Here is a 24,061-nt window from a genome sequence, read left to right on the forward strand (position 1 = left end):
AGAGCTTATGTTATGGGAATGCACACAGATACAGGACGCCAATGCAGTCTCCCCAGAACAGCTTGGGGCGCGGCGGAGAGCCGCGCTGACAAGCTCAGATAGGACAGATCGAATATGGGCCATCCAGCGAGCACGGGAGGCGGCTGAGAGACAGGATCTCTCCACCGCCCCTGGCGCGGCTTAGGCCCACGCCTCAATCCGCTGGTTAAATAAAGTTTGCTCACTCACTCGCAGAAAGGTGTGCCGACGACACCCGGCAGCGCACTACGTTCCTTAGGTGGTAAGTGCATCGACGATCAGCGGCGGTTTCTCATGCGAGCGCCAAAAAATGGCATTGCTCGTTAAATCAAGGACATGAAACATTTTAAAAACACTCATGCATTGTACAGGATACAAGGCACAACACTATTTGCAGAGCAAACGACCCTGTTGGAATTCAACATGACGTTACTAGCATGTTGATGTGGGCGCATAGAGGAAAATTGAAGGGCACTGTAAATTCCAAAGCAGGTTCGGCGAAAACCTGTGCCCATTGAGACGGTATCGGTCAGAATGGAACGCGATGCATGCATCTCCATTCTTGCATGAGTAGACGGGCTGAGGCGGCGCCACAAGGAAGACGTCAAGTTGCCGTCCGCACCACTGTGCCCTCACGTGGATACTCAAAAAATGTAAATGACAGAGCACCTTAATACTCTCATCGTTCGACAATTCCTTGCAGCTCAACTAGAACATGCGGCCCCGATGTTTATGACGGGCTGTGATCTATCGAAGCGTCTTCTATCATAACTTTGATTTTTATGCATCTTTAAGAAATGTGCGCTAATACTTTTCATTCGCTGATTAGGTCAGTACTGTAGCCAAAAAAAAAAACTCGGCGATTTGCTGCTGCTAACGCATATAGGCGCCTGTGTTGGTTCTTATGAGGGTGGCCATGTTTCGGTGGATTGGTCTTTGCTGGTCGACATCGTTGATAGAGGCGGCAAATGATCCTGCATCCTCACGAAGGACGAATACGTCATCACGGAAAGAGTCCTCAGTGTGCTAGCAGAACAACAAAGCAGTGAATCTCCGACGAAGGCGTGCCGAAGAGAACAGTGGGGTCGATCGCTTCAGCAGCTGTTCGCTTCAGCAGCAGCGTCTCCAAAGCTACCGGGAAACAGCGTCATCGAAAAAGACAAGGGCGGGTGTGCGCCTGCGAACACCTCATTCCGCTTCCGCTCAAGTCCCGGTCCAGGCTGCTGCGTAACTGGTCAACCACGGATAGTGCAATCGCTGGCGCCTCTATCGAAGGGTCGCTGCCAGAAGATACGTCTATACTGGTGGGCGTGCTCGTCACACCATTATGCGTCAGATGGCCACGGTGAACAACTTGATCCCCGAACCGTCCTCTGCCTTCCAGGGACCCCCACGCCCGTTGCAGTGCAGTAGGCTTCTGACTCGACATGTCCCCTCGCTGCACAGTAGATTGCGGTGCTCAGGTTAAGGCACTCCCACACTCTCCAAAAAAATCACAGCATATCCACGGAGTGCATGATGATGAGAGGGGCGAAGCGTCCGTCCATCAGTTCGTTCTTGCGTCCATCCGTCCGTGCGTCCATCTGTGCGACCGTCCATGCGTCCATTCGTTGGTCCGTCCGTGCATCCGTACGTGCGTCCGTTCAACTTTGCGTTCATCCGTCCCTGCGTCCGTCCACCCATGCGTCCATTTGTTCGTATGTCTATTCGTGCGTGCGTCCGTGCATCTGTCTGTTCGTCCGTCTATCCGTCCATCTAGTGAACACCCCTAGTACCGAAATTCGCATCTTTTCATGATATATTCAGCATATAGAAGTACCGCCATCCAGCGGACATTCCAAGGACTAAACGAGAAGTGGCACTTGCGCACTTTCTTACGTTTGCGCTTTGTGTCTACTTCCCACATTACACCACCTCTAGTTCAAGGCTATATACTAGTTCACTATATTTATGGCACTCTGACCCAACCCTCGCAAAAACTTGTTAAAACCAAACAGGTTACGCTTAGCGATCTTAAAGGGGCCCTCTAAAGGGGCCCTCTAGTTATGACTTCCCTGTCATAATTATCATGTTTGGATGTGTCGTTTACCTACGTCATCTATTCACGTCACGAGATGCCAAACTTAGTATATCTGAGGCTAGCGAAACTACCACGAGGACGCTATGAGCGTGTATATATGTTCTCAGGTTCTTACATCACACGCCGGTCAAGATTATCACGTTTGCACCAGTCATATACCTTCGTTATTCATTGACGTCACGTAACACTAAATCTGGTATATATGTGGAGCTAGCGAAGCGGCTGCGAGTGCATCATTAAGAGCCCAATATACTCCAACGTGACGTTGACGCGCGCGAACGCTGAGCACAGCGAAGCTATACGTTAGCAAAACGCGAGAACTCTATAGTCTCACGCCAGGTGCGACCGGCGCAACCAGCGTCCATTGGTGCGGCCCGATGGCAACCGGCACGAAATGTGACATGCTGCATTTCGCATCCATGCGTTATCCAGACAGCACTGCGTCCGCCTCTTTTCGGGACGAAGGGACGCCGGACGCGCCGAAACACGCAGGCGTCAAAGCAATGCAGCGCGGCGCGCGCCTGCAAGTATATGGCAGGACAGGCGCCTGGCGTGGCCACGCCGGCGTGACGTGACTAAACGAACGCCGGCGCGCACGCGCGCCGTATCACGACGAAGTGTATTGGCTCCTTGACTGTGACGTGTAGTCATGTTGTGACATGGCATGCATCTCATGATTATCATGTTTGCACCAGTCGCATACTCTCGTCATCCATTGACGTCACGTAATAGCATATTTGGCATATGCGAAGCTACCGAAACGGCCACGAGCGCATCATGAGTGTGGCATGTAGTCATATTGTTACATGACACGCATGTCGTGATTATCGTACTTAGGTGTGTTATTTACCTATGTCGTCCGGACGCGTCACGTAATATCAAATTTCGTACATGTAAAGCTAGCGAAGCGGCCGCGGGCGCCTCATGAGCGTAGCATGTAGTCATCTTGTTACATGACACGCATCTCATGTTTATCATGTTTGTACCAGTATCATGCCTTCGTTATCCATTCACGTCCCGTAATAGCAAATTTGGTATAAGTGAAGCTAGCGAAACGGCCACCAGCGCGTCAAGAGCGTGGCATGTAGTGATTTTGTTGCATGAGACGGCATCTCATGTTTATCACGTTTGCAGCAGTCACATACGTTCCTCATTTATTCACGTACCGTAACACCTAATTTTTGTATGTGTGACGCTATCGATATGGCCACGAGCGCATCATTAGCGTGGTATTTAGGCATGTTGTTACATGACACCCTTGTCATAATCTTTATATTGGGGTCTGTCGCTTGTGTTCGCCATGATGTCATGTCATACCATACCAGTTTTGCAACATATTATGTGAATAAAACCTCCGCAAGAGCAGCAAGGCCATGACATGTAAATCTCGACATTTACGACGTACATGTCATTTCAGGTTACGACTAGTCAGTTATGTTCGTCATACAGTCATGTTATATCATACCAAGTTTGGTATCGATACCATTATCCAAGCGTCCAGGAGAGCTAAATGTCTTAGGCGGATAGATAGATAGATAGATAGATAGATAGATAGATAGATAGATAGATAGATAGATAGATAGATAGATAGATAGATAGATAGATAGATAGATAGATAGATAGATAGATAGATAGATAGATAGATAGATAGATAGATAGATAGATAGATAGATAGATAGATAGATAGATAGATAGATAGATAGATAGATAGATAGATAGATAGATACACTTAAAGTCAGAGAAGTTCGCTAAGAAATGCTTCGCATTTAAAAAGTGCGCGCCGGCATATTTATGACATGCTGGAGTTTTCCGAGCGTTAAGAGCTCCGCTGTTAAAAGAAAACGCAACACAGCATTCCAAGAATCACACGCGAGTAACTTTATGTGTATGTATTTGAGAGCACGATTGTCTGTCGTACGGACCCGACTTTAGTTAGAAGGTGTGGCTACACATATAATGGTGTGCTTTTCTCCCCCGATGTACAGGTGCCTCGGGTGGAATCGGCGAAAGCACGGCAAAACATTTCGCCTCCCTTCGCTGCTGGCTATCGCTAACTGGGCGTAACACCACTAATCTGGACAAGGTGGCCAAGGCCTGCTGCGCACTAGGACTTCCGCGAGATAAGGCAAGTATAAGCCGCGGAGTCCTTGTGTTTTCTTCATTGGGTATCTCGTGTTCTTGCGCCATTCTTAACCATCACCTCCTCCAACTATCAATAAATAAACGCCGACCTATGAAAGTGCGCGAAACACAAATTGGGGAGCCATCGATATCACAAGGCAACGGAGATATGAAAACGAAAATATGCTTATCTCAGGAAAATTGCGTAATGTGGTAGCAGCGTTTACAGAATACACATTTATAGTGCTCACGGCTGATAACTACTGCTCTACCGCTGCGGTCGAGTAGTTCAAGTGCCAAGAACGTTCCCTGTAGTGAGAACCTAAATACGTGTGGTTGTTGTGAAATAAGCGTTCTTTGACAGCTTGTCGTTTCACAAAAAAATCTTCCGCTACCCCCCTCCACTTGGTACACCGCTCCAATCTGGATGCAACCGGCATGGGCTGCAACCTTGTGGAAGCGCCAGCAATGTTTGGATGAGAAGCTCCGAAAGACTCTGCCAAATAAATGTCGCCGTTGCTTTTAGCTCAAGTTGAATGCAACCAAAGAATGTCCTCTGTTCTTTTCGCCCTTTGTTCTTCCATGTAATTGAGAACTAACTGAAAATAATGCCAGGTTCAGTTCCTGCCAGCGGCAAGCTATCGTGTCGTCCACGTAACTTTCTTCGCATTTATACCATAATAATGATAACACCTCTTGTACTTTTCTTGGCATTATACTCTGTTTGTCCTCTTTACTATTGTGTCTAACAAAAAAACCAGCCTTCAAAACTCCTATTCTTTTCTTTTTCTACCATAACAGCTTCACAGTGCTAGCAGTTGTATGGACTACACCACTTGCGTATTTCTTTTTTTACCTTTACGTGACGGGAAAAAAAGACATTGGAAATCATGAGTGGAGTCTAAAACATCGCAGTCTGTCTGTCTTTATTCTGTTCCTCAAAATTCAGCCTGGCACTTGCAGCATGCCACATTCTTCGATATTTCCTTCTGGGGCGGGCGAGGAACTGCCGGCAGGGGCATGTGTTTTGGCAATATTTATCCGGACCATTAGATGCCTGAAAATTTTGAACATGTGCCCATGCGAAGATTTATAATTCGAGCACTCTTCAGATTTGGTGATGCTTCGTGGTCAAAGTGGCAGTTATTTTTTATGAGCCTGCTGGTAGGCGAGAAACGTTCGAATTCTCTGCAGGTACAAACAACTCTAACCACACGTCTTGATGCTTCAATTCCTCCTCAAGTGCTCTGTAGCGGACGGCTTTGCGACAGTTTTCAGGAAACAAATCTGGATGGAGACAGCATTTCAAGAAATAAGAGTGCATAAATGGGGCGGAAGGAATACAAAAAGCATGGGACTGACTAAGAGTGTCCCTTACTTCCAACTACCATCTATTACAACGAACATGAAATTTAAAAAAAACGAAAACACTCCATACACGTGGTGGCAGCAGAAGCCTGCGCCCAAGCAAAAGTGTTTTGTCCTATGCAACATTCTTTTTTATGCTCCTTGTAACAAAAGTTTACTGGAAATCAGCGCCAGCTCTCGTAAGTTCTTTTTTTTTTGGGGGGGGGGGGTTCCTTCTGCGCTGATTATGCAATGACGGGATGCCACCTACAGCCTGGTCCGTCACCTTGCTTCAGTAGTAATACGTACGCTTGACCTGAGCTGGCATATTGTTTATTCTAACTGTAACCATCAGTCTTAGGCATTGCATCTTCGAGCAATGGTGAACGCGCACTTGCCAGCCAAGGGCCCTCCACTTCTTTAGGAATCTCGATTACTAGCGAGAATTGTTCGACGGCCTGAAAAAGTACCAAGCAGATTTGGTGTAAATGTTAGCTTCAACAACATAAAGAGCAGTTTTTTTCCTGTTTCAGGCAGGAAGCAAAAAAAGAAAGATGTCTCGGACATGGGAGCTCTTTCGATAATGCGTAGTTCTGGCCTGCTCGATGTATTTCTAAAGTACACCACCCGTGCGAATTACAAGCCTTGAATGGTGCACGCAGTGACGGCCATCATTCTCGTCGAGGCAAATTTCGCTCCTTAGCGAAGTGAAATTCATAATTTCACAGAAGTACATACGCTCGCTTAAAATCATGTTTGAGGCTAATTATAAGAAACGCCTGTCTCGCTTAAGCTGCAATTAGATTTTTTTTCTTACTTTGAATTGTATTTCAATAGTCAGATTATCTTGGAAAAATATTATCATTCCTTTCAAAATTGTTTAGAAGTTGAGGAAGTATTCTTCGTAGTAACAATAACTGGCTTATTAATCCTTTCCAGGTGCTCGTCCTACCCGGAGATGTGACAGTGGCAACAGACGTTGCAGAAGTTGTGCAAAAAACTGTGAAGCACTTTGGAAAACTTGATATCCTCGTGAGTCTATGGCCACACAAACGATACTTTCTTTCCAAACTTATTAAAACTTGCAAATGTGAACAGGCAGGCAGATATCAATATAAGTTCAATAAACAAAGTTTTATAATCACTCGCAGTCAATGGAAATTTTATAACCAGCGCAACTTAAGACAGTTTCAGTATAGCGTAGGCACTATATATCGTGGAGTTCCGCTAAGCAACGGAAATAGCGAGCAACCGCCGAAAAAAGAAAAAAACAAAACATCTTCACGTAATCTATTGTGACACTGTCAAGTATCAGTAGTCTAAAAATTACTTTCATACAAGTGAAATTTCGTTCACACAGACAGGTGAAAAACAAATGGAAACGCAAACATCCTGATCAGGGCGTAAACTATTTGCGTTTATTTTGCCTAGAACGAACGAATTGTAGGTAACTGTGAAGTTCACTTAATCCAGAATGGCTTCACTCAGATATCGCATGGTGTTGTGAAACTGAGTGAGCTTGTGAGCTACCCAGCAAATGTAAAAAAAATGGTTGGGCGAAACGCACCAGGTGTGTCGCGATGTGTAGCTCCTCAACGAGCGTAATGCCCCTCTGTAAAATACTCCGTGTGTAGACCGACACTGATAGCATGGCTTCATTGAAAGTGATATTCAGTTTTAACTCAAATATCAACCTGTCAGCACGCTATGTAGCGTGTATAGCGTGTATAATATCGCTATGCAGCGATATTATAGCGTGTGAAGGAAGAGAGAACGAGAATCCACAGCAAGGAACACAACACACCGCACAGAAGGCTCTAGTTGACGTCTTCGGTGAAAGAGGAGCCCCGCCGTGGTGGTCTAGTGGCTAAGGTACTCGGCTGATGACCCGCATGTCGCGGGTTCAAATCCCGGCTGCAGCGGCTGCATTTCCGATGGAGGCGGAAATGTCGTAGGCCCGTGTGCTCAGATTTGGGTGCACGTTACAGAACCCCAGGTGGTCCAAATTTCCGGAGCCCTCCACTACGGCGTTTCTCATAACCATAGGGTGGTTTTAGGACGTTAAACCTTACAAATCAATCAATAGGTCAAAGAGGAACCCGTAGGGATGTCAGCTACGGCTCCTCACGAACAGTCTATAGTGCCGCAACATTCTAGCTACCATATGTCCCCGTGTCTCCCGCGGCAATACATCTATACTTCAATACAAAGGACAGTTGAGCGCACGATGTGCTCAGCTGGCAGAAAGCCATCCGAAATTCTGGAGTTTAAACTGTACTCAAGCGATGTGATCGACTACTGCCCTATGTGTTCGGAGAGAGATTGGCGGTTTAGAGTGGTTTAGAGTATCTCAGTTACTCTACTACAAAAGAGCACTAATGCCCCTGTCACATGGCCGCCATCGAGTTCTGTTAAACTCCCTCAGCTTAAATCTCCCCTAGAAAATTCCACGAAGCTGGAGTTGTGGCAGTGTCACACGGCAATGGCAAGGTTGTAATAGTTGCCGCGAGGGGGCTAAGCCGGTACTGTTTGATTTTCGCAAAAGTATCCTGATGTCATCTCTAGCTGCTTTTGTTTGTATCATCATTACGCTGTTTTTACAAAACCACAATATTAAGTAGGGCTGAAGCGAACAAAACATTAAAGATTATTTCAAGTGAAAACATATTTGCTACATGTAGCGATGCTAGCAGCAACACTGGCTACCTTGTGCCGAACACGATGTGTGTTTACATGTTTTTTCCTTCCTCCATGTTTGTTTACAATCACGCCGTGCTAGACGACTAGTTGTTTTTGTAGCCCGTAAATTACTTTCGAATTAGGTCAAGTACCATTACCCATTCCTGCAGCCGTCGAAGCAGGCGACAATGATGCAGCGCTGTCAGTCGTTCCTCGCACGGGCAAACGCAAACACGGCGACGACAACAACCGCGCGTACGGACGAAATATTTTTAAATGGCGGTGCCCAGTCCGACTCACGAAGCTCGGTGTGAAGTGCATTGGTGTTGAGAGTAGCTGCACTTTGGCGGGCGTATATATATGTAAAAAACACGTTACGAATGAGTACTGCAACAAAAAAAAAACGTTTACTATTGCCAAAATGTATTTTTGTTCTCACTGCGGAAATTTGGTTCTCGATTTTTTTTTTCTGGCCAGCAGACACTGGTGACGAGAGTACATCGTTCCGCTGCAAATGGAGTTCGGTGAAGGTCCTGTGAAAAACGCTCTGTTTACCTTCGTTTGCGTAAGTGTTCCCGTGTGACATGGACTGCATCTTCCTTGTCGTAAAGAAGAGGGGATTAAAGGGTGTTCGAGTGTCCCCATGTGACAGGGGTATTAGCCGTCCCCAGCCGACTGAAGTGTGTTGAGCAAAGCTGTTTAACGATTTAGAGTACATTGTGTTCTACCATGAGAGAGCATTAAACCGTCTCGACATTGAGTCTTCTGATCGAATCGCTGCACTTGTGTGTAGAAAAGGTTGCTAACGATCAAGAGTGTCAGGTGCACTATGGGAGAGCATAAAGCCGTTCCATTTTGCAAAGGCAGTTGTGTTTAAAGAAGTTTATTCTCATGAACAGTGAACATCAATTACAATTCAACAGAATCTCGCGATGGAACACAACATCCACAGACGCAGCAAAAATTGTTACAAAAGGATATATTTACATATGTACATTACATGGGAAAAAAAGAACACTTAAATGAAACGTAAGAATCTATATGTTTGGTATTTACATAGTATTTACAAGGTACCTAACGCCTAAAAGGTTAGGTTGGTGAAGTGCAACTGCTGAACATTTGCTGATATTCGTCTCGTGGCAAAACAGCTCCGAGCCACGCGAAGCGAAACGGAGCTGAAAGTACGAAGATCAGGCAAATCCACGTACTACTCATCATTCCCACGCTCGCTGCAGTGCTATGCCTTGCGGCTTCCTTAGACGCTAGTGGTACACTTCCCTCTAGTGCATTTAAAGGGAACTGTATGCGCGCGTAGGCCTTTTGAGGTGAACTGCCACACCGCGCCGCTGCTACGGTTATGGCTGCTGCGGTTATGGAAATGTATGCTTGTACCACGCATATTACTCCCATATTACATGTATGGTGAAGCCTGTTGTGATGAATGTAACAAAATGTGATGACGATGACGAACGTGGCTTTCTGCGATTGGGGGAGGGGAGGGGTGCGGAAAGTGAGGGGTGTCTGCTAGGCGCTGTAGTTTTTCGAGGTGCGTTTTCACACACGGCACTTGAAGTCTACTTAACTTTATTCTTGCGGCACGGAATCGACCTACCCCATTTTAAAGCGTTGTGTCAGTGTGGTGGTAAGAAAAGAATGCAAAAAAGTCTTGTCTCAAGTGACACCGGCATGCCTCAGTTCCAGTTCATCAGCCTGAGAACGTTGGTGCGTGCGTAAAAACATGCAAGATATGCAGGGACGAGGGAAAACCTTTTTCGCACGAGCAATCCAGTAATGCCATCAGGCACTTAGTATAGAAGAGTAATAAAAGAAGGTAAAAACACCAGCAGTCAGCTTCGCTAATCAATATATACTAGCACTACTGGTCGCCGGTTGTTTTATATAGCCGTATGCACACCACTTTTTTTGACCATTTCTCAGCCTCGACTAGCACTTTATTACGAACGTATCACATCGGAAAGACGTAGGAGACTTTGAAAAAAGTTTAGATGTAGGTGCATTATACTGTAGATAACGTTAGAGGCTCACTAAGCGCAAACCTTGAGTTCGATTCGGTAAAAAACAATGCCAGGTGCGCTCACATTATTCCAGAAGTGTGTGCTTAAAATACGCATTATAGAAGCTGTTTCACCAATATAGCCAGATATCAAGCAATTAAAGGAACTAGCACTCCTATTCTTGCTGTACAACTTATAGATCTGATCACCGATACCAAAATTGCCGGCGCTAGTGTATGCACCTTCGGCGGCGGCGTGTCAACGGCGCAGGGTCTATCGGATCGGCGGCGGCGCGGCGCGCGGGCCGCCGATCCTAGATTGACATCCTTGATCCTCTATGACTTCCTTGATCGAAATTATTTAGTAAAAAGGGTAAATAGGGCTGGAAGAGCACAACCTTTCGGGCAAACGCCCTTGCATTGGCGCGCGCAAGTGAGAGTGTATGAAATGAAACATGAACAGTCATATTTTGTTTTATTTGATTTGGCATACATGACTATTACAAAAAATAACTGGTCCTGGTCACAATCCTACTTGTTAAGTACAACCATCATTATGTATGTATGTTCTGCATCAAAGGACATTTTATTTTTGCAGGTAAACAATGCTGGTAAATCCCAGATGGGATCTATTGAAAGTGCCTCACTAGAAGATTTCAAGGGAGTATGGGAGGTGAACTTCTGCGGAGCGCTGTGTATTATGAAGAACGCGATGCCATACCTACGTCAAACTAAAGGTAAGCTTTGAGTTTCTTTTTTGAGCAACATTAAATTCAGTGGCATTAACGTCCGCTACATTAAGGAAGAAAAACGCTATGGTCTGCTTTAAACAGTAAGACGAAAATGACGTTTTCCATATTTGAACGCCGTTTAATTATGAATAAATACTTGAAAAAAGCAGTACCCTGGAGTTGCTTCGTGTTTAAGATTTAAACGCGATAGCGATAGGCTGTCCCTAGTATGTACTTCAACCGCTTTGTGTATATTTTTTAGTGTATATGATTTCAGTCGGAAGCTTATTTTGTCCATTGCTTCAATGTAATCGATAAAGTTGAAAGTGGCTTGCATCAGTGAAGCTTTCGTATATGGTCACATTCTGTGTAATGGGCAGCATGCTTTAAACCATGAGAAATTATGCACGTAAAGTGCTTTCCAACTTGCATCCACTACGTGGTTTTAAGCGAATACCCGCTGCAACGTGCGTGCCTTTTGTAATGAGTGGCTGGCTTTCAGTTATCATAATCACTTGTTCGGACACTCGATGGAAATGTATGCTTGTACCTCGCATATTACTCTCATATTACACGTTGTATGGTGAAGCCTGTTGTGGTGAATGTAACAAAATGTGATGACGACGACGACGAATGTGCGCTTCCAAGCACGTGTGATTTCGTGCCAACTGTGCGCGGGAGGCCAGACAATCAGCTGTTCGCCTGTGGTGGCTCATATAGGTGGTGTGCCTCTATTGGGCCACATGTGACGAATACGTGACGATGTACCTGCCAGCTGGAGACGAGCCGAAGCAGTGGGAGATGGAAAACTGTGCCAAAGCGTCGAACGCCGCCGACCCAGGTTCTCGATATGAAAAGTAGTCGTTTGTGCTTGCTGCCACTCAACCATCACCTGAAGTGGCGTTGCCGGTGCGAGTAATGCATCTCGTGGCGTGGCCTGGCTTGCCGCTCTACCCCTTGACGAGGGTGTCGCGGATGTCGGCGAGGTGTTGATTGATTGATTGATTGATTGATTGATTGATTGATTGATAAGTGGGGTTTAACGTCCCAAAAACACCATGTAATTATGAGAGACGCCGTAGTTGAGGGCTCCGGAAATTTCGACCACCTGGTCGACATTCTTTAACGTGCACCCAAATCTGAGCACACGGGCCTAGAACATTTCCGCCTCCATCGGAAATGCAACCGGTGCAGCCGGGGTTTGATCCCGCGACCTGCGGGTCAGCAGCCGAGTACCTGTCGGCGAGGCGTTTCCGGGGTCATCTGTTATGCAGCTTGTTTCAGTCAATCTCAGTGGCACAACCACCGAGTGATGCAATGCTTAATTTTCAAGCGTATCCGTGGTTCACCACATATCTCCCGCTTCTGTGAATATTCACGAAAGGTTCTCTCACAGTGTGAATCCATGGTTCTGGTTGAGGTTAACTGCAATACATGCTACGTATGATATCGCAGCATACCTGTGCTTGAAATAAGAGCTCATATACTTCGCAGTTAAAATTAAACTCTTTATTTGTGTCAATAAAAGATTCGAGGCAACTCGTATTGCACTGAATCACTGCGGCAATTTGTAAAGCAGATATGGATCACGCGCTTTTTTTTTCTATACTTGGCCTATGAGATGCGCACAGCGGCAGTGCCATAAAACGCTCAGAGTGCTAGCAATGCTGAAAAAATTATGTCCCTGTACTTAGCAGGGTTAGGCAATCTATACCAGGGTCAAAGCGGCACTTTCGCTTGGCGCTGTGCCGGAGTTATTTGATTGTGGCGTCGGATTGCGTTGCTTCGTCTAAGGCAAAAAGGTGCTGGCCGAGGACCGCCTCATTCTCATCGGCACAAGGAATTTCACTGGCGAAACAGAGGTAATTGTTGTGCTGTGCATACAAACATGAAATTCCTTCAACGAACCGCATCAGATTTACTTCGAGTTGAAGAATCTTTCTAGCGAGCCCGAGGTTGAAGGCAACTACACACGTGCAGCGGCCCTCTTTGAAAATAGCGCTTTTACACTGCTGCAAGCAAGACCTTAAAGGAGCCCATCAACACTTTTTGAATATGTTCAGAAAACGCTGCCGATGGGTAGTAGAGGCTCCCGACAACACGCGAGCCAAATATTATAGCGCAGCACGTGGCCTGAAATTCACAATAAATTACCAAAGTCAGCTATAAATAGCTCCCTCTTCTCTCGACAACTCGCTGAAAATAAGCTCACTAAGCCTATCTAACAGCCATTGGCTGATTTGAACATGACATGCTCGGTTGTTACAGAGGTTACCGCAAGAGGCCATCACTTGTCGACGCAGGTGCGCGCGATCGCACTGAAAAAGCCGCCTATTCGAAGATACAAAAAAACGGCAGATTCCACGTACCTGTAAATCAGCCTTATGCAAAGCATGCGGAGCGAAGGTGACTGTCTTGCAATTTTTTTTATTGAGTGAAACGTCATGAAGTGGACATAAATATATGTACTAATGTAGCACGCACGGATATATGTTGAAGTGTTGCAGATGTTTATATAACCAGTTGTTCGCACTTGCGAAACGATGCCAACTAGAACATGCGTATTAGCAACACCAGAAGCTGATATGAAGCGCTGATGCTCGTAAAGATGCTGACTGTGGACACGGCTACATAAATCAACTTCAACGCATGGCAACTAACCACAATTGACGTTAACCCCTACCTGTCGCCTACATCAAACGAGTACATGCGTAATGTTTATAAAATAGGGTTGGAAGCACTGCAACCACTATTTGCGTTTCACGAAGATTAGCGTCTATTTAAAAAGGAGTTCGAAGACCTGGCGTAGCTCTGTGGTAAAATGCTTCTTTGCCACGCAGAATGCTTGGGTTCAATTCCAGCTGGGACCCTGACACCTATTCCTTGCATTCGTCACGTCGACGCTACTGATGTAGGGTGTTTCTTAACGCTCGCACGTTCAAATTGCCTGTGTGTGTTTTCGTCGTTCCTGGGTAGATACTAAGTGCCAATCACCTGTGGCAAATACCCGCATACTAGCGGCACATACCCGCCCGTAACCATGTGCTACTGTTTGACTGGAAGTCTTTGATTACGTAAGCGACGGAATTGTGACATTATTCATGTCTGGACCAGCGCGTCATATTCATCAAACCATCTTACCCTTCCATGCTAGTTTTGGCTTACGCCACGTTAAAGGGGTGACCATGAAACCACCCAAACGTAAGTGGCTAGATAGATAGATAGATAGATAGATAGATAGATAGATAGATATATGCGCTCAAAGTCACCGGAGTTCACTAAGAAATGCTTCGCATTTAAAAAATGCTCCAGGTCACGAGGCGCGAGTGACGTTTTTGTTTGCCCCTCAAATCGCTCCCTGCACAGCCTCCAACGCTTTCGTCGGGACGAGAAAAGAGAGAATGTGATTGCAGCGTGTCACAAATTTTTGTAACCCCGCTCGTACTGGACAGATTCTTAAAATTTTAGCGGCGTTCAATTTGTGAGGCAGTACACTCCATACCGCAGGGGCGCCTGCGCAAGTAGGCGTTTGGTGTGTAGCGACACCACGAACCCGAGCTAACGGGGGAGTTTCGACTCCCTCCCACGCCAAGCCGTGCGTGGCTTTGCCGTGTCCGAGGAAAAGGGGATCCTGGGGGTTGAGCCAACGCTGGGTGATTGGACCGTTAAGGCCCCCCGGCAGAGGCAACACACCCCTTTGGCCCCGGCTTCACGTAGACGGCACCCCTGAGCTGACCCACCCAGGGGAATCGGCAGTCGCCTTTTCCTATCTCTCTCTCCCTACATCTTCGTCTTTATCTCTTACTATTTATCTGTCCTGTCTTCTACTCTCTTCCGTTTACTTCCAAACTTCCTGGCGGCTAGGGTTAACCCTGTGCAAATAGCCTACCTTGGTCTAGGCGCATTGGGTTATAGTGGCGTTGTACGGCTGGCGTCTGCAGGTTTCAGCATTTGTAACCTTGTAGCGTCCCCTCGTTGGGCTCCGTGGTGGGTGGCCGCCAACGCTGCTGAACAACAATAAGGAAGACATGCATGGAGCATTCCCACTACTGTCTGATCGTACCGGCTTAAAGCCGGTACGCACCGATGATCTCACCAGAGAAGGATTAGCCACCCTGGTGCAGTATCTGGCCACCCCCTCCCGTAGGCATTCGTCAATTAACTCACGGCCCTCAGTCCCCACCAGCTGCGGAGCAACTGATCACGGCGGCGGTCAGATCTGCAAAGCAGCAGAGGGTGCTAGGAATCTCTGGATACGGACAGGCCACCATTGGAACTTGAACTTAGCAACGTTTAACGTTAGAACGTTATCTAGTGAGGGAAGTCTAGCTGTATTATTCGAGGACCTAGAAGGCATTAAATGGGATATAATAGGGCTGAGTGAGGTTAGGAGGACAGATGAGGCCTATACTGTGCTACAGAATGGGCACGTCATTTGCTATCGGGGCTTGGCAGACAGAAGAGAACTGGGAGTAGTGTTCCTAATTCACAGAAACATAGCTGGCAACATAGAAGATTATATAGCATTAATGAAAGGGTGGTAGGCATTGTAATTAAACTGAATAAAAGATACAAAATGAAGGTAGTACAGGCTTACGCGCCTACATCCAGCCATGATGACGCTTCAGTTGAAAGCTTATATGAAGACGTGGAATCGGCAATGAGTAAGGTGAAAACACAGTATACTATAGTAATGGGCGACTTTAATGCAAAGGTAGGGAAGAAGCAGGCTGGAGACCAGGCAGTAGGAGATTATGGCATCGGCACTAGAAACGCCAGAGGAGAGCTACTAGTAGAATTCGCAGAACGCAATAATCTGCGTATTTTGAATACCTTCTACCGAAAACGAGAAAACCGCAAGTGGACATGGAGGAGCCCTAATGGCGTAAATAAGAACGAAATAGACTTTATAATGACTGCACACCCAGGAGTCGTGCAGGATGTGGAAGTGGTTGGCAAGGTAAGATGCAGTGACCATAGAATGGTACGGGCTCGAATCCGCCTAGACCTGAAGAAGGAACGACAGAAACTGATACGCAAGAAGCAAATCAATGGGCTAGCACTGAGAGAGAAAGTACAGGAATTCAGAGTGTCACTGCAGAACAGGTACTCTGCTCTTAGCGAGGAAACCAACCTTAGCGTAGATACAATGAATGATAATCTGACGAGTATCATCACGGAGTGTGCAGTGGAAGTTGGAGGCAGGGTAGCTAGACAGGACACCGGCAAGCTTTCCCAGGAAACGAAGAACCTAATTAAGAAGCGTCAAATCATGAAAGTGTCAAGTACAACAGACAAAATAGAACTGGCAGAGCTTTCGAAGCTGATTAATAGACGTAAAGTATGCGATGTAAGAAGGTATAACATGGAGAGAATTGAGCACGCTCTGAAAAACGGAGGAAGCGTCAAAGCAGTGAAAAGGAAACTTGGGATAGGCAAAAGGCGGATGTATGCACTAAGGGACAAAGAAGGCAAATTAACTACCAATAAGGATAGGATAGTTAAAATAGCGGAGGAGTTTTACAGAGATCTGTACAGCAGCCGAGACAACCACGACCTTAATACTATAAGAACTAGCAGTAACCCAGACGACACCCCACCGGTAATGATAGAAGAAGTCAGAAAAGCTTTGGAGAGCATGCACAGAGGCAAAGCTGCTGGTGAGGATCAAGTAACATCAGATCTGCTGAAAGATGGAGGACAGATTGTGTTAGAAAAACTAGCCACTCTATTTACGAGGTGTCTCCTGACGGGAAAAGTACCAGAGTCTTGGAAGAACGCTAACATCATCTTAATACATAAGAAAGGAGATGACAAGGACTTGAAGAATTACAGGCCGATCAGCTTGCTCTTTGTAGTATACAAGCTATTTACAAAGGTAATTGCTAGCAGAGTAAAGAAAACATTAGAATTCAATCAACCAAAGGAACAAGCAGGATTTAGAACAGGCTACTCAACAATTGACCACATTCATACTATCAATCAGGTAATAGAGAAATGCTCAGAGTATAACCAACCACTATACATAGCCTTCATAGATTACGTGAAGGCGTTTGATTCAGTAGAAATATCAGCCGTCATGCAGACACTGCGGAATCAGGGCGTAGATGAAATATATATAAACATTCTGGAAGAAATCTACAGGGGATCAACTGCTACCATAGTGCTTCATAAAAAAAGCAACAGAATACCAATAAAGAAGGGTGTAAGGCAGGGGGACACAATCTCCCCAATGCTATTCACTGCGTGCTTACAGGACGTTTTCAGAAGCCTAGAATGGGAACAGTTAGGGATAAGAGTTAATGGAGAGTACCTCAGTAACCTGCGCTTCGCCGATGACATTGCATTGCTGAGTAACTCAGGGGACGAATTGCAACTCATGATTACGGAGTTAGACAAGGAGAGCAGAAAGGTGGGTCTTAAAATTAATCTGCAGAAAACGAAAGTAATGTACAACAACCTCGGAAAGGAGCAGCGCTTTGCGATAGGTAATAGTGCACTTGAAGTTGTAAAAGACTATGTCTATTTAGGGCAGGTAATAACCGCAGAGCCTAACCACGAGATTGAAGTAACTAGAAGAATAAGAATGGGGTGGAGCACATTCGGCAGGCACTCTCAAATTATGACAAGTAGATTGCCACTGTCCCTCAAGAGGAAGGTATATAACAGCTGTATCTTGCCGGTACTTAGCTACGGAGCAGAAACCTGGAGACTCACAAAGAGGGTTCAACTTAAATTGAGGACGACGCAGCGAGCAATGGAAAGAAAAATGGTAGGTGTAACCTTAAGAGACAAGAAGAGAGCAGAGTGGATTAGGGGACAAACGGGAGTTAAGGATATCATAGCTGCAATAAAGAAGAGGAAATGGACATGGGCCGGGCATGTAGCACGTAGACAGGATAACCGCTGGTCATTAAGGGTCACCAACTGGATTCTCAGAGAAGGGAAGCGGGGTAGGGGGAGACAGAAGGTTAGGTGGGCAGATGAGATTAAGAAGTTTGCGGGTATAATTTGGCAACAGCAAGCACAGGACCGGGTTAACTGGCGGAACATGGGAGAGGCCTTTGTCCTGCAGTGGACGTAGATAGGCTGATGATGATGATGATGACACTTTTCCAGTGAATTTATTGTATGGTTACTCAAAAAATGTTTTCAGGGACCCTTTAACAGTTTTGGTAAGTCTGCGCTGGGGCGCTTGCTGCCGATAGCACGTATCCCATTGAGTTCCGTTGTACCGTCAAAAGCTGAGTGCGCATGCTATTCACTTAATTACAAAACGAAGCTATGCTTGGGCCAGTGTATTTCAAGATTAGGGAAATCGTAGTTTCGATTTTGATAGAACTGCTCCTTTCGTCTTATTCGCCGATCCATGTTATTAGGTTTCTAATTATTAAGGTGGTGTGCTTGCAAACACTCGATTGATGGTGCTGCAGTAGTGGGTATTCAAAGCAGATATATTCACGCACACCAAGCACGCACGGGAGTGATATATATGTGCATGAACATACATACACACGCACTACACAAGCGCGACTTTCGCGCACGCCTTTGTGTGTGCGTTTATACGCACATGCGAAATAAGAAATGTTCGGGGGGGGGAGAATTACTGGAGTTTGATTTCAGAATAGGTAGCATTACAACTTTCGTAGAAAACAAGCATATGTGAAAAACACAAGGCCTGCGCAATAGGCGCAGAGCCGTCACAACGAAAGCTAGAAGAGCGGCCTTTCAGAGCTTTTTCAAAACACTTATTGGGTAACTATACTGCAAGCACACTTTCTTGGTACCCACTTGATCATTAATAATAAAATTTTGAGTCATAGGCCGGCATTTATTATGCCATAATTTGTCATTCTTCTGAGAAGCCTGGCATGCGCTAAACACAAGAAAGGTTGAGCCCATTGTCCACGCAGCGGCTGACGACCATGAGAAATTACGGCTGAAGTGGGTATGCGTCACAGTCAATAGGAGAACAAAAACAAGCTTTTGTGATGGTTTGCAGCATTGGACGGTCCACTCTTTACGTTAATCGCATTGTGCGACGACTGGTTCTTCTTTCGATGTAGTAACACGCTTTATAAGTCGTATTAACGCAATTGCCTTCCCGACATCAGACCTGCCTAAGGCAAGTTTGACAACAAGGTATAAGCACCAGCGAAACTCAGTGTTAGATTATTGGCCTCGCATATAGCAGACACTGGTTCAAGCCCCACTATATCATTGGTGAGAGGTTCGTTTTTTTTCTAATTTCGCGCGATGTGGTTACAGACACCAGTGGCGGCGGCGGACAACAACGGCGCGTGACCCGAAAAGTGATCTCATAACAGCTTTCGCTGTAAATTACACTCACACACGTAACAATTGATTCATTGATTGAAATGTAGGGTTTAACGTCCCAAAACCACCCTATGATTACCAGAGACACCGTAGTGGAGGACTCTGGAAATTTCGACCACCTCGGGTTCTTTAACATGTACCCAAATCTGAGAACACGGGCCTACAACATTACCACCTCCATCGGAAATGCAGCCGCCGCCGCCAGGATTCGATCCCGCGACCTGCGGGTCAGCAGACGAGTACCTTGGCCACTTGACCACCACGACGGGATCGAAACAAATTTTCTTAGGTGCTTGCCTATAGAAACGAAACTATGATCCGTGGTTAGAGAAGCTTTAATATTTACAAGAATGCACCCTTGCTAAATAGTGGTGTGCTCACCGAGAATAATTAAGTCGTCGTGATTGAATGTGTCGGTCACCATCTTTCCAATGAGAAAGTTTCTGATCTGTGCCAATCTTCACAACGCGTTGTCTGCACCCATCGGCAAGTGGTATAACGATACATTGCCATCTTTCCATCGCGATACCACGCATTGCGTCTCACAGAAATAGTCTTTGGACATCGTTTTTTGGGGGCGAAGCTCCTTAGGGTGTGGGTTGTTCCCTCCTCTGTAGTAGTAGTAGTATAGTAGTAGTAGTAGTAGTAGTAGTAGTAGTAGTAGTAGTAGTAGTAGTTGTAGTTGTAGTAGTAGTAGTATATAGTCACCTGTAGTTTACTCAATAGATGACGTTGTGTGTAAGTGTCCTTGGAAATAATGTTACTGAATGGCGTTAGTGGTTTTCGTATGATTAATGATTTTGTATAGTTCACGGACGGACGAACAGACAGACAGACAGACAGACAGACAGACAGACAGACAGACAGACAGACAGACAGACAGACAGACAGACAGACAGACAGACAGACAGATAGGCAGATAGATAGATAGATAGATAGATAGATAGATAGATAGATAGATAGATAGATAGATAGATAGATAGATAGATAGATAGATAGATAGATAGATAGATAGATAGATAGATAGATAGATAGATAGATAGATAGATAGACAGACAGACAGACAGACAGACAGACAGACAGACAGACAGACAGACAGACAGACAGACAGACAGACAGACAGACAGACAGGCAGGCAGGCAGGCAGACACTTCGCCTCATCATCATTCACTTCGCAGATATGCTGTGAATTTTTTTTTCAAGCTCGCGAATGCGGCACGGCAATAATAAAAGAACTGTGCTGTCGCTTCTCAACGCGCGCAACGTAGTAACACAACTACTTTCAACGTTTACCCTATTAGAGTCGTTTCCAGGCGCCGTCACTAGATGCCAGCGCTCAGTTGTAGTCGCAAATTCCATATGTGTAAACAGGGGTAAGGTGCGTTGATAGACATACTGAGGCGCTTGTAGTGACGTCACGGCACGTTAGCTCCGCCCATTCCAGAGCTCATATGTTGTCTCTATAACCACGTGACAACTGGCACAGCAGCCCCAAAGCTGCCTCAGAGCACAGCACGTCGGCGAGCCTCCCACGTGCTCGAGCTGGAGGCTCCCTGACGCACCATGTTAGGAAAAAGCTCTATGATTTAGCCATGATTACGTGCCAGTTGCCACGTGATCATAAAGGCAGTAGCCAGCTCGGGACTGGACTGAGTGTACGCACCGCGATGTCGCTACAAGCACATCAGCATGTCGACGACGCCTACCACTTTTTAAAAACATACACTACGTCTATAAGAGCCTAATTGTCATCAATGATGAGCGGAGAATACGTCCTTCTGGCTGAGAGCTGGCCATAACAAACAATCATAGCAATTACGTGTGATGTTCAAGACTGCTGATTAGCTGATATAGAAGTTGTCTGGGATACGTGTTTTCACTTAAATTGTTCTGTTGCATTTCAGGTAACGTCGTAAACGTTTCCAGTGTTGCAGCGGTAACACCGGTGAGTCAATTATCGAAAAGTATCAGAGCTGCTTGCTTTCTACAAGCGTTGCAGAAATCTCAACAGGCTACTTCGTGGCCATGATTTCTAACCTTTGTAGAGACTTGAGTTCATTAGATGCATTGAAGAAGAACGGCTATTCGGCTAGTTGGTTAAAGTCTAGGTTAGAGTGCATTTTTAAAAGAGTTGCAGCGCAAGCACGAAAGTGCTGAAGGCAAAGCGTAACGAAAGGTAAGGCGAGGAAAGAGAAGCAAAGAGAGACGATACGAGCACTGATTTTTTTGTATTGTCGTTCCCCTCTGCTTTCCGGCGCTTACCTTGCGTTTCGTTGCGCTTTGCCTTCAGCTCTTTCAACATTGCTTAAAGGGTTCTCTTCTTCGAAGTACGTAACCTGAAAATGGCATAGAGATCGCGGTACAGTTTTAACAAAGTACCCTGCTCCTATCAAGCTACTGAAACTTATATCATACGCTCCTCCCAAGCCTTGTTTCTAAACGAGGGGGCAGGGAGGCGCAATCTCTCCAATGCTTTTCACCGCGTGTTTACAAGAGGTTTTCAGAGCCCAAGATTGGGAGGAGTTCGGGATACGAGTTAACGGAGAGGGTCTTAGTAACCTGCGATTCGCTGATGACATTGTCTTGATGAGTAGCTTAGGTGACGAATTACAGCTCATGATTACTGAACTGGTAAGAGAAAGCAGAAGAGTAAATATGAAAACATTATGCATTGAAGAAATGTGCAATAGCCTCGGCAGGAAATAGCTCTTTGCGATAAGTGAAGAGACGCTGGAAGTTCTTATTTTTATTCAGATATCCTAGAAGCCCTGAAGACATCAAATAGGGGGGAAGGAGAGGTAACATTAATTGGAACAAATATTATACAAATCAGTAAACAATACAATATAAATACATGAGCAAGAGTAATAAAAACAAAAACATCAGAAGGTTGAACAATGGCTAAAAGAAAGCAATTATAGCAAGAAAAGCCACCACAATTCAAACACTTGTCAATAAATGTTATTTTCGTAAGAGAGGGACACAAGTCTTGATAATGATTAGCTTAGAAATTTAGAAATTACTTCACGTGATTAACAAATTATTTATGATCCACAACGTGTGCAACGTCAGGAATATTTTTACTTAAAACAGTTGGTAACCGCAGAGCCAAGTCATGACAGTGAATTAAGTAAAGGAATAAAGATGGGGTGAATCACAATCGGCAATCATTCTCGAATCATGCATGGTAATGTGCCACTATCCCTCAAGAGGCAGGTATTTACAGCTACATCGTATTGGTACCAACATTCGGACCAGAAATCTGGAGGCTTACAAAGATGGTTCAGCTTATATTGAGAATGGCGAAGCGCGTGATGGAAAGGAAAATAGTAGATGTAACCTTAAGAGACAAGAACAGAGCAGAGTGGGTTAGGTAATAAACTCTGGCTAAGGATATTGTATAGTTCAAATCAAGAAGAAATTGACAAGGGCTGAGCACGTAGCACGTAGGCAGAATAACCGCTCGTCATTAAAGGCCAATTCCAGCAATTTTTCGAGGTCAATGGATCTCAACGAAAATCGCTGGGTGCGTTACTTTGCACATTTCCGTCATTTATGCCAAACTGCACGCTTGAGATCCAACCAAAAATAAAGAAGACTAGAATGTGTCGGCATCTAGCGTTATTCATACAAAAAAACTGCAAGTAACTTGCTCCATTAAGGTGTCATAATTTATTTGCTGTAGCGCTTGTTTTAAACATTTATGGTGACTACAAACTGCGAAAAATAGAAGAAAGGAGAATTTTCTTGTATCCATCATTACCTTATAGGAGACACCGCGTCAAGGGGCAAAACTAGATTACACTGTACAACGGCAGAGAGTGAGCAAATAATATTTATCCAGGGGTGAGCAACATGTTACAAAATATTATGTTCTGCATGAGGTGCCGGGTTTAAAGAGAACAAAGGAGGTCAACAGATAAGGAAAAATATATATGCCACAAGACTCAAGAAGCGCGTCGAGATGGTCAACGCGAATTGTAATCAGAAGACTGAGAAAAACCCCCAAACTCGTAATAAAAGTCGCCTTTGATTATCATGCCCTTAAATTTTCGCAATAGAAAAGCGCATCTAGGACCTTGTCATTTCCGTATACCTGTGCAAGGAACGATGTTAGCAAGGTTATCATATGCACAAGTCTGTTGCAGGGACACTAAAAGTGCATGAGACTTATGTGTATCCTAAATATTCTTAGGTGGTACAAACATCTAAAGATTATATGCGTTCAGTTTAGCAAACGCACGTCAACTATTATAAAAATAGTTTCGTTCATGTGCGTTCAAACATGAATGAAAACTGCTACTCACATTCATGTTTGAATCGCTTCATATCTTATTCAGCATAAATTAAGCAGTTATTTACTATTACTGAAACGTATTGTACAAGCTATTCGTGATAAAACGCCACACATTTGTTTGGTTATTTTATCATTTTTATCGACCTGAACAGGGAGTACTACACAACAAAAATAGCGTATACCTTCGGAATGACAATAGTTTGTCGTTTATACCGAATTCATAAATACAAAGAAAAGTAATCGCACATCACAGTATCGTCTATGACTCCCCAATATAGAAGGAGCGAAGTTCTGAGAGCACATCCACTGGCAAAGTGACCAGTGCATCTTTCCGTTGGGAATCTAACGGCATAGGCCTAACCGTAAGTCGGCGTAACAGTGACTCCACACAAATTTACTTGCATTCGATCGGGCCCACAGGTACGTTGCACATAGAG

At 45.2% G+C, this 24,061-nt stretch overlaps 1 protein-coding gene across 1 annotated transcript in view; it reads left to right on the top strand.

The window, feature by feature from the left end:
* The first annotated feature begins 1,345 nt into the window (after positions 1 to 1,345).
* Positions 1,346 to 24,061, top strand: part of LOC142802983 (uncharacterized) — a 35,370-nt gene continuing 12,654 nt past the window's right edge. Inside the window, exons 1-3 of the mRNA XM_075888074.1 lie at positions 1,346 to 1,427; positions 4,084 to 4,223; positions 6,506 to 6,598. Coding sequence (XP_075744189.1) covers positions 1,346 to 1,427; positions 4,084 to 4,223; positions 6,506 to 6,598 — 315 coding nt within the window. The remainder of the gene's footprint in view (positions 1,428 to 4,083; positions 4,224 to 6,505; positions 6,599 to 24,061) is intronic.

This window comes from Rhipicephalus microplus, chromosome 3, assembly GCF_043290135.1.
Source record: "Rhipicephalus microplus isolate Deutch F79 chromosome 3, USDA_Rmic, whole genome shotgun sequence".
NCBI lineage: Eukaryota > Metazoa > Arthropoda > Arachnida > Ixodida > Ixodidae > Rhipicephalus > Rhipicephalus microplus.